The 13,048-nt window shown below is 39.1% G+C and overlaps 3 protein-coding genes across 6 annotated transcripts; all 3 read right to left on the bottom strand.

Annotated features, from left to right (window-relative positions):
- Window positions 1–1,046: 1,046 nt before the first annotated feature.
- On the bottom strand, window positions 1,047–2,668 carry LOC116916875 (neuroglobin). The gene is made up of 6 exons (XM_045169673.1): window positions 2,637–2,668; window positions 2,495–2,577; window positions 2,121–2,325; window positions 1,874–1,964; window positions 1,663–1,797; window positions 1,047–1,603 (listed from the first exon to the last, which is right to left on the bottom strand). The coding sequence occupies exons 3-6, from the start codon at window positions 2,312–2,314 to the stop codon at window positions 1,436–1,438; spliced, it is 588 nt and encodes a 195-aa protein (XP_045025608.1). The 5' UTR covers window positions 2,315–2,325; window positions 2,495–2,577; window positions 2,637–2,668; the 3' UTR covers window positions 1,047–1,435.
- A 2,993-nt stretch (window positions 2,669–5,661) lies between these two features.
- Window positions 5,662–6,960, bottom strand: LOC116916873 (glutathione S-transferase Mu 5). The gene is made up of 6 exons (XM_032922178.2): window positions 6,793–6,960; window positions 6,584–6,718; window positions 6,326–6,508; window positions 6,144–6,239; window positions 5,866–6,083; window positions 5,662–5,784 (listed from the first exon to the last, which is right to left on the bottom strand). Exons 1-5 carry the CDS (start codon window positions 6,826–6,828, stop codon window positions 5,889–5,891), a joined length of 645 nt encoding a protein of 214 aa, XP_032778069.2. The 5' UTR covers window positions 6,829–6,960; the 3' UTR covers window positions 5,662–5,784; window positions 5,866–5,888.
- A 139-nt stretch (window positions 6,961–7,099) lies between these two features.
- LOC116916865 (cyanophycinase) lies at window positions 7,100–9,488 on the bottom strand. 4 transcript variants are annotated; one of them, XM_032922165.2, is made up of 8 exons: window positions 9,332–9,487; window positions 9,183–9,270; window positions 8,963–9,115; window positions 8,613–8,885; window positions 8,272–8,547; window positions 8,064–8,205; window positions 7,982–8,000; window positions 7,100–7,510 (listed from the first exon to the last, which is right to left on the bottom strand). In XM_032922165.2, exons 2-8 carry the CDS (start codon window positions 9,195–9,197, stop codon window positions 7,207–7,209), a joined length of 1,182 nt encoding a protein of 393 aa, XP_032778056.2. In that variant the 5' UTR covers window positions 9,198–9,270; window positions 9,332–9,487; the 3' UTR covers window positions 7,100–7,206. The 4 variants fall into 4 exon arrangements, with proteins under 4 accessions (XP_032778056.2, XP_045025605.1, XP_045025607.1 ...); XM_045169670.1 differs by having other exon boundaries at window positions 9,183–9,487; XM_045169672.1 differs by lacking the exon at window positions 7,982–8,000 and having other exon boundaries at window positions 7,307–7,536; window positions 9,183–9,487.
- Window positions 9,489–13,048: the final 3,560 nt, after the last annotated feature.

The following is a 13,048-nucleotide window of genomic DNA, read 5'->3' as shown; positions in this document are numbered from 1 at the left end:
TGAAACTCCCACTTGCCGTTCTCTTATTTTCTCATTTCGATGAGAAAGACTGTCGTAAGTGTGCGTGCATTTTGCGTGTGTTTCTTCACGGAGATGTATAGCGCCATTCAACCGTATACGATGGCATTGATGCATTATAATCGCTAGAGCTCTTATACAGATTGTGAAAAACTGCTGTTCTAGATGAGATCAAGCACGGAAATGACATCTCGTTGGTTTCCATCATCCGTCATCGCAAAACAAAATTGCTAACGTCCGATTTCATTTTTCAGGCCTTGATCTTTGAGAGTTGTCCTTTTCTCGTGCATCCTATCCTGTTGCCATCAGCAGCCTCTGTTCTGAGTGAACCAAAATGCCGGAAATACACACACGCAATAAGAAGTAAAGAGGAAAATAATAATTCCAGTTGTTTCGTCCATTAAATTCACGTTTGTGTACTACAGTTAAAGTCTAGCAATAACGAAGACCTTGTCCCTTTGAATTAAATTAGGCTTTCCGTGAAGTGAAGCTGTTTCGTCCCTGACTTTCTAAATCACGTGGATCATGCAACATTAGAAACCGGGTTGGAAAGGTTGGTTAATGTTCATACAGAGAGAATTTCGGTAGGCAGGATGGCGGTAGATAATTATTGAAACGGAAATTATGCACGCAAACTTCTCCATTTCCCAAGCCGTATTATGCATTCGTAAAAGCTCAATTTTCTACCGTCTCTCCGAGTATTGATCGTTGCTTCAGTTTTTATACAGCTCAACCTCACAAAAGTCTCGCAAAGCTGCACATGAATCCAAACGAAATTCACGGAATACAAGAATGGCCAAATCAAGCGCAACAAGTTAACGCATTCCTTTTTTTTCCCAAACGGGCAATGAAAACCAGCATTAGCAAAAAGTGGTTCGTTCTTCGACAGTTCTTATACGATTAACCCCCGAAGATTTTTCTTTTTCACGGAGAGAACACATTCTAAAAAAGAAAAAGAAAAGGCTTTTCGTGCGCTGGACTATGTAAGTCTATTCAAATGTTGACGGATTATGCCAAATAAAAGTATATATACGTCATAAATGTATTGGACCACCGATTAATAATAATGTGTGTAACTAAGTAGTAATGAATGAGGTTGATGCAAAACGTTCAAACAAGACAAGCTGCAACATCGATTTATAGAAAAGAGAACAAATGAAGGGTGTGGTGAACTCGAATGGGGAAATACAGTTATGCGTAATAAAATGCACAAATATTAGTGATCAAATTCATTTCAAGAACATTGGCCTTCCAGCAAGAAAAGAAAAGAAGGTCTATCAAGAAGAAGATTTGAATTTAGAGATAATACTTGCCTTTTATTTCTTTTCGGGGAATTTGAGATAAAACTGGTGTAAATGGCCATGCACTCAAGCTGTTACAAAAACGGAAAAGCGCAGCATGTTTTTTGTTGTTTTATTCAGTTGACAGTGGATTCTGTGGCAGCAGGCGTCCTCTGCGGTAAACCTGTGGCAACTACGGTAACAACCAGATCCAACGCTTTGATCCAACTTTGTTTGACATCGTCTTGGAACAGTTCCGGACCGAGGGCACTCTCGAGGAAGGCCACAAGTACCACAGCCAAGTTCTGAATAGTGCACATAAGCTATATTCAGTGTGATGAAAGGTAAAATTAATTGAACGTACGCGAAAGTGAGACACTTGAATGTTGTGCCGACCGTGACTCGCACCAAGATTTTTCAACTCTTTCACCAGTTTCGGGACATCGTCAAGCGTATCGACTACCATGGTGACTGCATTCATAACGCTCATCGCATGCACCTATGCAAACAATTTTGTTTTTGATTAATAATAATTTCACTATAGAATTAACATTTATGACTATATAGAAACAAACCTGGAAAGCTCTATTCTCGATGAGTTTATCAGCAGAAATGTCGGCGAATTTCTTAAATTTTTCCTTGTATTCCGGATGGGCGTGAAAGAATCTGAAAATTAAATGATTTCTTTTAAATCCTGAAACATTTTTCTTATAACCAGTAGCTAGTTAAAGATGAATATTACACTTCAAATAGTAATGAATAATGACAAACGAAGAGTATGGTAAATAAGAGAAACACAATAAGAAATCAAGTGGGACGTACGCATGAAAGAAGCCGAGTCCCGCAGCTTTGAGGTCTTGACGGACGTGATGCCAACTTTGCTGGACGAAATCCTTTTCGAGTTGGGTGAGTCCAGTCACCGGATCGATCGGATTATCATTATTCAACACAATTGCCTCGTCTTCTTTTTGTATCTCCTGCAGCTCGTTGCCATTAGGCGAGATGTGCGACATCATGGAACTGTATACTACCATTTTCGAATTTTATTTTTCAACTGGTGTTCGTGATTAGAATTTGCGACGCTTATATACTTGGCGTATAAGTATGCATTGAACAGTGTATATTTCATAACTGACATAACGACATGCAAGCGACGACGTGCCAACGTTATTATGTCAACATGAGATAAGCCGTACCTGGTTATCGCTGAATGGGCGAATTTTGCGCGAGAAAAGAAACGCCCAAAAGTGTATTGCTATTTGAACGGCTGTGACGGTTACTGTCGAAACAGATGTAAAAATCGATAAACTGCCAACACCTGAAAAATAAATTTTATGCCGATGTGTGGCAGCAAGTGGAGAGAAGCGACGAGGAAACGCACCGACACGAGCGAAGAGAACTCGGCTACTGGCGCTCCCGATCTCAATCTTTAGTCCCGAAGCGCACGTCCATTATTTCCTTCTCGAGTCCTCTTATCTTTCCTTGCCCACTTCGTATCGTCGTCTCCCTGTAGAATGGGGTTTTCCATTTTTTTCCCCATTTTCTTTTTCTTTAAAAATTGCTTTATAGTTCCCTTGTTCTTCAACTTGTTTATATATGGCAGAGCAAAGGGTATTTCACTATACTTTACCTTTTCACGTCTCCTCTGGATCCTTTTAAATTTGTTCCACAGTTGGGGAAGGGTAACAAACAAGGATGCGAAATTAATTTAAAAAACGCAATTCAAAATGTTTATGTGTTTCTTTCACGAAGGGGTGTCGTCCTCCGTAAGACCCCTGGGCCATCTATTATGCATTTAAGTATGACAAGCAGCTTTAGAAAAGACGCCCAAGTACGCACAGGAAAACAACTTGGATTAGCATTAGCGACTGTCTTGTTTGATGTGCACGAATACCTCAGTTATAATCTACAGTGAAAGGGAATGAAAGTCTTTATCTGAGTGGACACAGATCTCCCAGTAAAAAGAGATTTAAACTGAATGTCTCTGTAGTACACTCGTAGTAGAAGGCAACGGTTCTTACGTAGACTACTCTTTCTATAGCAAGGCAATCTGCTGTGGCTTCAAATGCTCACATAGAAGAAAGAAATCCGATTAAAAGCTAGTCATCTTTTTTTTCGATTCGGCGCAGTTTTTCTTCACGTTACAGATCTTTTTTGAAGTGAGTGATAAAATTGGTGCAACGCTTTATTAAAAGATTTAATAAAGTCTACAGGAAACTTTAAATTATGCATGCAAGAATAAAATTGGCTCTATAAAGCCAGTACCTGTTTTTCATCATTTTCTCGATTTTTTCATGTCATCCCTAACTCGCTGTCCCGTCGTTCGCTTCCGCATTAGCGTGTCGCCTAAACTACCGCTCTAAAGCTTGATAATCAATAAGCCATTTCTTGTTGTGGTTTAAGAAGAAAAGGAATTATTTTTTTTTTTTTTTGCAAAGTTATTAAGCTCTTGGATAGGTTCAGTGATCAATCGCTGCAAGTTCGTGTCTCGCGACTTAAAACTTAATTTCACTCCTTTCTTCGTCTGTGTACATAATTAATGAAGGAGCCCAATGAATATCCGTGTACGCTTGATTGACAATCATGTGAGACGTTCCGCTCTCTCCGCCAAAAGTCCAATAATCAATAAACGACCGTTTCTTATGGTCGCTTCTATTCCCCTTTTCTGAGTTGGCTTGCAATCGATGACAGTCGACTCTATCGTCTGTAGAGGGTCGCAGCGCCATGACAAAATCTACTTTCCTCAAAGACGATGAAGATCTTTGGGACTTCTTGGATGACGGCCCTGGGTATTGCATAGTAGATTAGTGAACTAAATAAAGCACGTAACAGACACTTGTACCGGGGCTTCTAAAGGCAAAACTAATCGTTCGCTCCATGTCCATCTGTTTGGTATGATAATTAATATAAGGATACACCATCATTTACTGTAATGATACAATTAACAATCTTACCGAGAAATCGTAATTTTTTTGTACCCCGTGACTCCGTGAAACGCTGTGCGTCACTGCCAAAGGACTCATTTAATTAATTCAGTCGTATTAGCGGATATTCTTAAAAGAGATTATCTGCTACTATCATCGGTAGACGTGTATCGAATTTTAATGTTCTAGGGCAGATGCGCTATCCTAGGTGACCCATCCTTTTTCAGTTTAACATATACGGCATGTCAGTGATAACGCAATACAGTAAAGAAAAATACGTGCGCGCGTACGTGATGCAGGGACCGTCCACCACGGTTCCCACTGTAAACAGACAACTTAGTTGAACCCTAACCAGTTGTTTAGTAATCACGTACTACACGTCATGTAGTGCGTGTTGCGAAAACGTAAAGAAAGAACGAGAAAGTTAATTCTAAGTACATCTGGGGGTTGGGCTAGATTCTTCAAACTGGTTGTGTAACCTGAAACACAAGTGTCGCAATCGTCTTTCATTATTGTTGTCTTGAGTTGCATAACCAAAAGCTTTTTCCGGCCACAACAGCCAACAGGCTTCTTAGTAATTTGGTCTGTTAACTAGTGGATTTTTGGCCCTTCTTAAAGGTTTTCTCCTGGTGCGCCACAACTAGCTTGAACACATATGATGAGTCAATCGATTAAATGCATAGCAAAACATCAGAGAACACCACGCCATACGCCATCTGTTGCGGGGCTCAAGGAAAAATAAAAGTAACCCGATGCTTCGATTTAGAGGAACGAAGAATGTTCCACGTCCATCGTGACGTCAATCTATGTGTTTTGCTAGTTGATTAAAATACTTGGAAAAAAAAATGTGTTTGCTCAAACGTGTGTTAACAAAAAGTATATTTAGAAAGGCCACTTCGTCCATATAGTGTTTCTTGGCTTCCTTTTCTTACATTAGAAAACCCTTTCAGCAATTTCTATTTACGTAATTTGAAATTATGGTAGCTGCATTAACATTCTTTGGTTGGAGCACCGGATACTCGAATTTCTTTTCTGGGGAGCTAAGTATAACCATGACATCCATACCGTCGACCAGGCATATTTTTTGCATTCCACATTTAACTTCCAAGACAGAAATCTTTGCCTGATGTAGATGCAAAAACATAAAGGTCAGCATCACGGAAATCGCCATCTACCTCTTTCCTTTGGAACGCAGCACCGTTTTTAGCTCTTTACAACGTTACGCGATGGTGCTGTACAGCACATTGGTTATAGCGAGTTTAAAGAATTGTTAATTTTACTCCGAGACTTAAACGCGGTGTAAAACGGTATCCGATCATAGACGAAGGATTTGTTTTTCTTAACTGCATCCAATACTTTCTCATCTCCATCTCTATTCAAAATGCTTTTACTCATTTAGCAGATTCACTAATGCGTTATTACAATAAAAAACGAAAAAGTTCCGTTTTTCAATCCATAATATATATTGCCCCATATACCTGCACAAACACTGCAACGCAAAACAAATACTGTTACATCATTTGCAGTTTTACTACATTTGAATATCGTTAGTCCTTTTTTTCCTGAAATACAAATTTCGAAAGGTAAGGGCTACTCAGCAGAACTTGCAGTCCCAATAACAGAACCAAATTTAACAAACTCACCTATTTCAATCAATGTAGCCCTTTTATTTAAAGCCAGCATGTGGATTGTTTAGTGGGCGGGTTATAAAATCACTTCCGGACATGTAGGTTTTTATAGAATCTAACAAGCGGACTCTATCACAATAGAGTTTAAGATTTGGAAATGAATCAAGGCAGTCAGGCAAAAGTATCATATGCTGATCAAGCATTTCATAAAAAATGAAATCCACAAATGAAATCTGTAAAATTAGAGGAACTTGTTAACTGTCTCTTAATTTTTTTAAATAAAAGAGTCTTACATTTTCCCCAGCAAGCCATTTGTTGTCTCCAAGATACTTTGAAAATTCAGAGAGTTTTAGTGGCAGATTCTTGATGTAGTCACCTTTTAAGTTATCCTTTAGAAAAATGCAAATTTTGTATAACTGTTTTCTTTTAGAGTACCACACAAGGAAATACAACATAAGAAAATTAAGTGGCTTACAAAATTAGGACTGTAGCATAATCTGACCCAGTTATTGCGAAAATCACCAACTTCATTTTCCATGAGGTCTACACGAATTCTTTCATTATCATTTGTACCAATTAAGTTGTGCTTTCCTGCAATATAGCGAAGGATGGCATTGCTTTGGGTTAACTTCACATCTCCATCAATGTAATATGGGAGCTGCAAAAGAGTTGGCAGAAGAATTGCATTATGGGAATCAGTGCGAAGCAGGAAAATTATTATTTAGGAACTCACATTTGGGAAATCCAACCCAAGCGAATATTTCACATCAAACCAGCACGATTTATCAAACCCAGGGCCTACGACATAGCGTTTGTCTTCATACTCGGTCTGGGTGTATGCCAACAGTAAACGAATCGGCTGAGCCAGCTGTAAAAAAAAAAAAAAAGGATTACTATAGTTTACTATCCAGCAGCATGAAAAGAAAACTTTATTGCACTTACTCCACGAATTGCCCAATAGGCTAGAACCGGAGGCATTTTGCTTTTATACAGTAACACAAATAAGAATGATGCAAACGAATGTGTTCGCCACTGACAGCTGTGCCAGCTGACGGAACTCACGCTTACAGATAACGTTTGCTGTCACCTGGCCCTGGTGATTGTGATCGCGGTTGTGCTAAACACTTGTTTTTACTCACACTATCGATCAACCACTGTATTCAGTTTAAGCAACAGTAATTTCTTGGTAACACTTTGAGAACATCCCAATCTTTTGTCTACTTGGTAATTTCAAAAATGGTCCCGTAAATTTAATATAATTCTAAAAGTTTATTTTTAGTTGCATTGATTAAAGTCATTACAGCTATGCGCTTACATTTGAGATAACTGTGGATCTATTCTACATACGAGTCGTATTTACAGTATTCCGAGAACCTTGACGGAAGCCACCATTCTTTGAAAAGAAGCGACGTAAGTATTGTTGGGATCGCCGGGCAGATCCGCTCCATATCCGACTGCACGTTGTCGATCAAAGATCACTTGAACGCCGGGAATCATAGGGACGATCGATGACGGTGAGTAACTAGTCACGTTCAACTCCTTGCAATCGATAAGACGTCGAGCTGTCTGCCGCCACTGAGACGGCCCGACACGAGACAGAATGTCATTAGATGGGACAGCATTTTTGAACCACTCTTGGCCAGCAATAGCTTTCTTCCAATAAGCCTAGACCTTGGAGAAGCCTGACTAGAACATCAGCTTTGTTCAAAATTCCATCCCCGATCAAAGCAGAATTTTTGTTTGATATCTAACAAGTGACTTTGCACCCTGATTTATATTATTTATTATGAAAAATTAAAAACCATCCCGTTTAGTGTAGTGACCTATCCCTAGATGGCCTACCCCGATTTTTGTTAATAATACACCCAAAATAATAATAAATACGAAGCATACGTATTTATATATACTATCTTCTTTGTGATGGACGGCTTCTCCAACGTCTGCTGGAGAAGCCGTCTATGTGGCCTACGGCCTGTTATGTGGCCTACGGCCACTACTACTACTACGTAGTAGTAGTAACCGACCTACGGTCGGAGCAGACTACGTCTGCTCTGTGGCCTACGGCCACTAGTATCCAGTAGACGGCTTCTCCAGCAGACGTTGGAGAAGCCTAGACCTTAGAGAATTATTTGGTGGGTAAGTTACACTCTCTTCGTGAAAAGAAAACGAAAATGTCGATCTTAATGGCCAAAAGAACAGCACAAAAAGCTTACCTGATGTCAAATCGAAAATGTCGTCTACTGTAAAGAACGAAAACGTGACATTCTCGTACAGAGCGTTGGTTATCGAAGGAGTTGGTATGTCAGAGACATCAAAGTAAAGAACACCAGTTACGGCCAATGGAGCAGTTATGACCTTTAAAGCATAAATTAGTTTCTGTCAATGCCAATCTTCTTGTTTACAAGAATAAAAAAACATTACTTGACCGACTGGCAGGGAAAGTGGATTATTGACAACAAGTGCAGTATTCTCATCGACACCGAGTCCCCTGGAAACGTCACTTTCAAGGAGTGTCCGCATCAATCGCACTTCTCGTCCTTTCTCGCTCAAGTGGCTCTCTATTACGTAATCGGTGTTGAGAAGAGCGAGACCACCATCTTTTCGGATGGAGTAAGACATGCGAGGAAAGGAAATGAAACGTGTTCCAGACACAAGAGCGCTGATCGAGTCACCTTCTAAAATGACTGCTGATTTACCCTGCAAACCAAATTTATTGGATAATTAAGTCTGTCATTTTTTTATCTAATGCTGTTTAAATTCACCATGAAAGCAGCATTTCCTGCAACCATTCCACCTTTGTTCAGGACTGTTCTGATAGCTGTTAATACCAGAGAATCTTGGCCAGACGGACGGAGTGTATCGATCAGCTGTTGTCTCTTGTAACTAGCACTTTCGTAACACACCATCCCGGTGGGTGGCTCTACAGAGACATCGGTTGGACGTACCAACGACGTTACCCAGTTCCAAAAGTTCCAAGATTTATCTTCAGAATCTTCGACGATGAAAATCCCTGTCTGTTCTTTCACTAAATTTGCCTATGCATCACAGCCAACCAATGAATAGCTTTTATTTTAAATCTTTAAACTAAAATTCAAATGAGGTAAAAACTCACTACGACGGGATCGTTTGCGCCAAACTGCGACACGGGAATCCCAACTGCTTTGGCACCGTAAACTCTCACAAAGTTTTCAATTACTCTGTCACCCTCGATTGTGTTCCGATTGGAAACGGAGATTATTCCAATTCTTGCCACGCCTTGTCCACCCTGGTATTCGTTCAACATTTGAAATAAGGGACTAAAAAAAAAAAAACATTATTAAAAAAAAACTTACAGCCAGTTGGACCATTTTGTTCCAGACTTGAGTGTTATCATCTCTGAGATTACCACCAATTAGAACCAGATTCTGTCCGACAGTGAAACTTAGAAATGTCACTAGCGTTAAAATGGAGGAAAACATTTTACAGTCTCTCACTAACTTACGACACTTAAGAAATATGCGTATCGTCACCCGCCTGACGTCGAGACAACTGCTGAAATGTGACGTGGTTCGCACGGCACGTGCGACGAAAGTGGGCGGTTATCACCAACTATAAGAACATAGTGGATGATACATTCGACGCCTGAACGCGTTTTCAAGGCCTATAGAAGTAAAATATGGAAACGTTCAGTCACTATACATTTAATAGTTTATTTGCCTACCCTCTCCCCGTGAGTGGGAGTGGCACACGTTAGAAATCTGCTTTCCGCGCTATTTCTTCCCGACAATGGTTGATCAATATTGCATTAAAAATTGCAACACCGTACTACGGATAATCGAAAGTGTTACTGCCCTATATATTTTTTTCTGACGATCGTCAAGCTTCACGCTCGTATAGCGAGGCGAACGTAATCCTACATGTACCGATTAAATTAAATTTTTAATATTGGAAGGCATAAATTTTAATCGGGATGAAAAGCTCCTATGCTACGCGTGAAAATAGTAAGCAATGCTATTTTTTTTTAAGTGTGGGGTTTAAGGCACACGAAGCCTACGACGGGATCCAATTAATAAAAACGAACTTGCGGAGGGTACGATCAAAGGCGTACAAATGCATCCCCCTTTGATTTCACGAATGAGCATGTTATCGGATAGAACATGGAACCACTGTTCGACACTGGTATTGTGCCAAATATTTGATCTACAAAAAAATATATTTGCCATTTGATCACTGCTAATCAAATACGTGCGCCACATGATTTAAAAAAAAAATAAAGTTTCATTCTTCTTTAGAAGACCGCTGTTTATTGGATTGATTTTTTTCGTTCTTCATCCACTAAGCATTTGGCTGTTTTGCAATCATCGTGCTGTACACTCTTGTTAGAGGTAAAAACATTAACATCACGTAGACAACCTATTGCACAGTCATGTTTTTACGTCCGCATTAAATAACACAGCCGATTTTCTTTACATTAACAAATCCTTCCAATGGCATATGCTCAGATGATATTGATTTCTATTGATGATCCTTAATTAAGAATGTGCTTGTTTTCGCGGCTTCGATCGATCCGATAAAGAAAAGCAGGTTACTACAAGGATCACTATCGTATCGACGAATGACAACAACAAAAACAGTCCCGGTGACTCACGGTAGATGTCGACGGTCGTCGTTACGTAATGGAAAAAAATCTTATTGCGTCACACAACTTGTGTGACACAATCCGAATAGCAAGTTCAAAAAAATGAAAACAGATGGCATCAACAGCTTTTGAAGAACGAAAAAAAAAAAGTGTCAAGAACAAAAGTAAATCTACACATCCTGTTTCATACATTTCACATTCTCTTCGCTTGTTCGTTAAATAATGACCAGACTAGTAGGCTTTCCTGTACCAGTTACGAGATGGGGGGCTCGGTGGTCCGCTTCCTTACCTTCCGGCCTTTTTTGTTATAATGTTTTTGTTCTTAATAACAATAGCCGTCCTGCATGTTTCTCATGCGGGTTATTGTTTGGTGCAAATGATGGCCATTGACGTCGCTCGTTGCGCACAACAGTAGCAAACAAATACAACAGAGAAAAGCAATGTGGAATCATCCGAATTCGCCTTTAGATTCTTCCCGTCTACTTTAGTAGACAAGATCCGTTTGTTTCGTGTTTAAATAATCAGGAAAAAAAAAAAACATACTAAAGAGAAAGCAAAAACGAAAAAAGAATAGGTTCTTTGAAAGTCAACAATGACGTCCATGGAAAATAAATAAATAAACCAGGACAAGGTATTTTTCAAGAGGAAAAATCGAGTTGTGTGTATAGCCGTGAAAAAGTGTGTTGATGACCACTTTCTAAACAAAACATTTAAATGCATTAAATATTCGCAAAATAGAATAAGGGGAGCCATACGAGCAAGAAACAATATGCTTTTTTATTATCGTGTCGTTTTCTTTATTGCAAAAAAACAAAACAAATCAACTTCAAATTGCCCATTGTCGAGTGAGGCACAATGTGGTTCAGTCTGGCCCTTTCAGTATGTATAGATAATTATCATTTTTCGTTCGTTATCACTCGTTCCTTAGCGGGACAGTTCCCGCTCGAAGCGGATGGCGACTATGGTCTTGACGAAACATGTCATTTGATTTTCGTGAGTCATTCCTTTGGCGGTTAGGGGAAGGTGGTGCTGGAAAACTGAGTGACATATCCCGCTGTTCTAATCCTCCTCTTCCTATATCTGTCACCGATGTGACTAACAACCTCCTACGATTTGGTGAGTAATCAGACACTTAGTAGATAATACTTGTGCTTCCCTGATTAAGTCAAACATGATAATAACAAACATGACCAGTTGTTATGTTTCTTGATATCTTCGCTTTCATTTAGAAGTATGAGTCAATCCCACTGTTACCGTGCATTATTAATAAATGATGTCATGGTTTTGCCCCAAAGGTATGAGTCGTCCACCAGTATTCGCTAGGAAGAGAGTCAAGAGCTCGATAAGCTTATACGCGTTGGAATTTTCCGATTGCATTAATATTCAAATAAATACATTTCTTCACGTTTTCAGTTACGTTGACATGTGAATACTTCGCAAACTTCCCTTAATGATTTCCCTTTTCGTATTTTAAATTAGGGATTTCCCCTTTTCCCCAAATAAAGTCATCGTGACCTTGCATATTGCACGCGTGAACTACCGATGGCGAAAACCACGTGAACGATGGGATTTTACCCCAATAAGTTAACTGGTAACCTTGAAAACAATCGTGATTTTCCCCTTGTATTTTCTGTTTGTTTATATTTTTTCCTACCTTTCACTTATATGGTTCATAAAATATAATTGCAGCAGTTAAAAGCGTAATAAAAATCGTACAGGTAGAGGAAATCCATGATTCGTCCTTGTTTAGTTACTGTCACATAACGAAGAATAACAACAGTCACAAGAGTTTGACAATTTGCAAAGTGTAAACTTGGTGTAATAAATGACAAACCTGTCCACCATTTTCTCATTTGCAATGCAAAATTTTCCCTTTTTAGGTTCACGAAATAAGACGATTCGCGAATGAATGTCATTTTGATGGTCACATGTTCTAACGAGAAGCAAAAACCAGACAGTAGACCTGACTGTGTCACATATTTTCAAACGTTTATTGTTCAAATGTGTAAGCCCACAATTGTGAAAAATGTTTCTATAAAAGGTTCTTCAATAGGCTACTTGCAATGTCCTTGGAACAAAATACCTTGTTTGCAAGGCTGTGCGGAAATTCAGCAAAAAATCCGGTACCATAAATGATGCATAAGTTTGTTCCCTGCGGGTCTTTCTTCTTCTAATCACTGCGCATTTACAAATGTGAAACTCTTGGCATAAAAAGTGTTAGTTAGCAAATTTGAATAATCCTTGTACATCCTGTATAGAAAAATGTAAATATGTGTTGCTCAAGGTGCTCTTCTCTATAGTTCAAAGTCATTCATCTCTGTCCAATTTCGCTTGTTGTTCAACCTACTGGACTGAAAATTATACAAGTTGCTGGTAATGAAAGTAATAAAAAACTGGTTGGCTTTACAACTTGTTTCGGATTCACCTTTGAATCAAGTTTTTACTTTTTAAGTTTTTCAGCGTGAATATAGAAACGGAAAGGGTTCAATTGATTTCATTCAAGGTTTGTAGAACCTGTTCCACTATAAACGTGCACATCTAAGGTTCGAAGAATTATTCAATAAAACTATAGAGCCATTC

Source organism: Daphnia magna, linkage group LG2 (assembly GCF_020631705.1).
Source record: "Daphnia magna isolate NIES linkage group LG2, ASM2063170v1.1, whole genome shotgun sequence".
Lineage (NCBI taxonomy): Eukaryota > Metazoa > Arthropoda > Branchiopoda > Diplostraca > Daphniidae > Daphnia > Daphnia magna.
The sequence above is the reverse complement of the archived record's forward strand: the minus strand, read 5'-3'. Positions and strand labels throughout refer to the sequence as shown.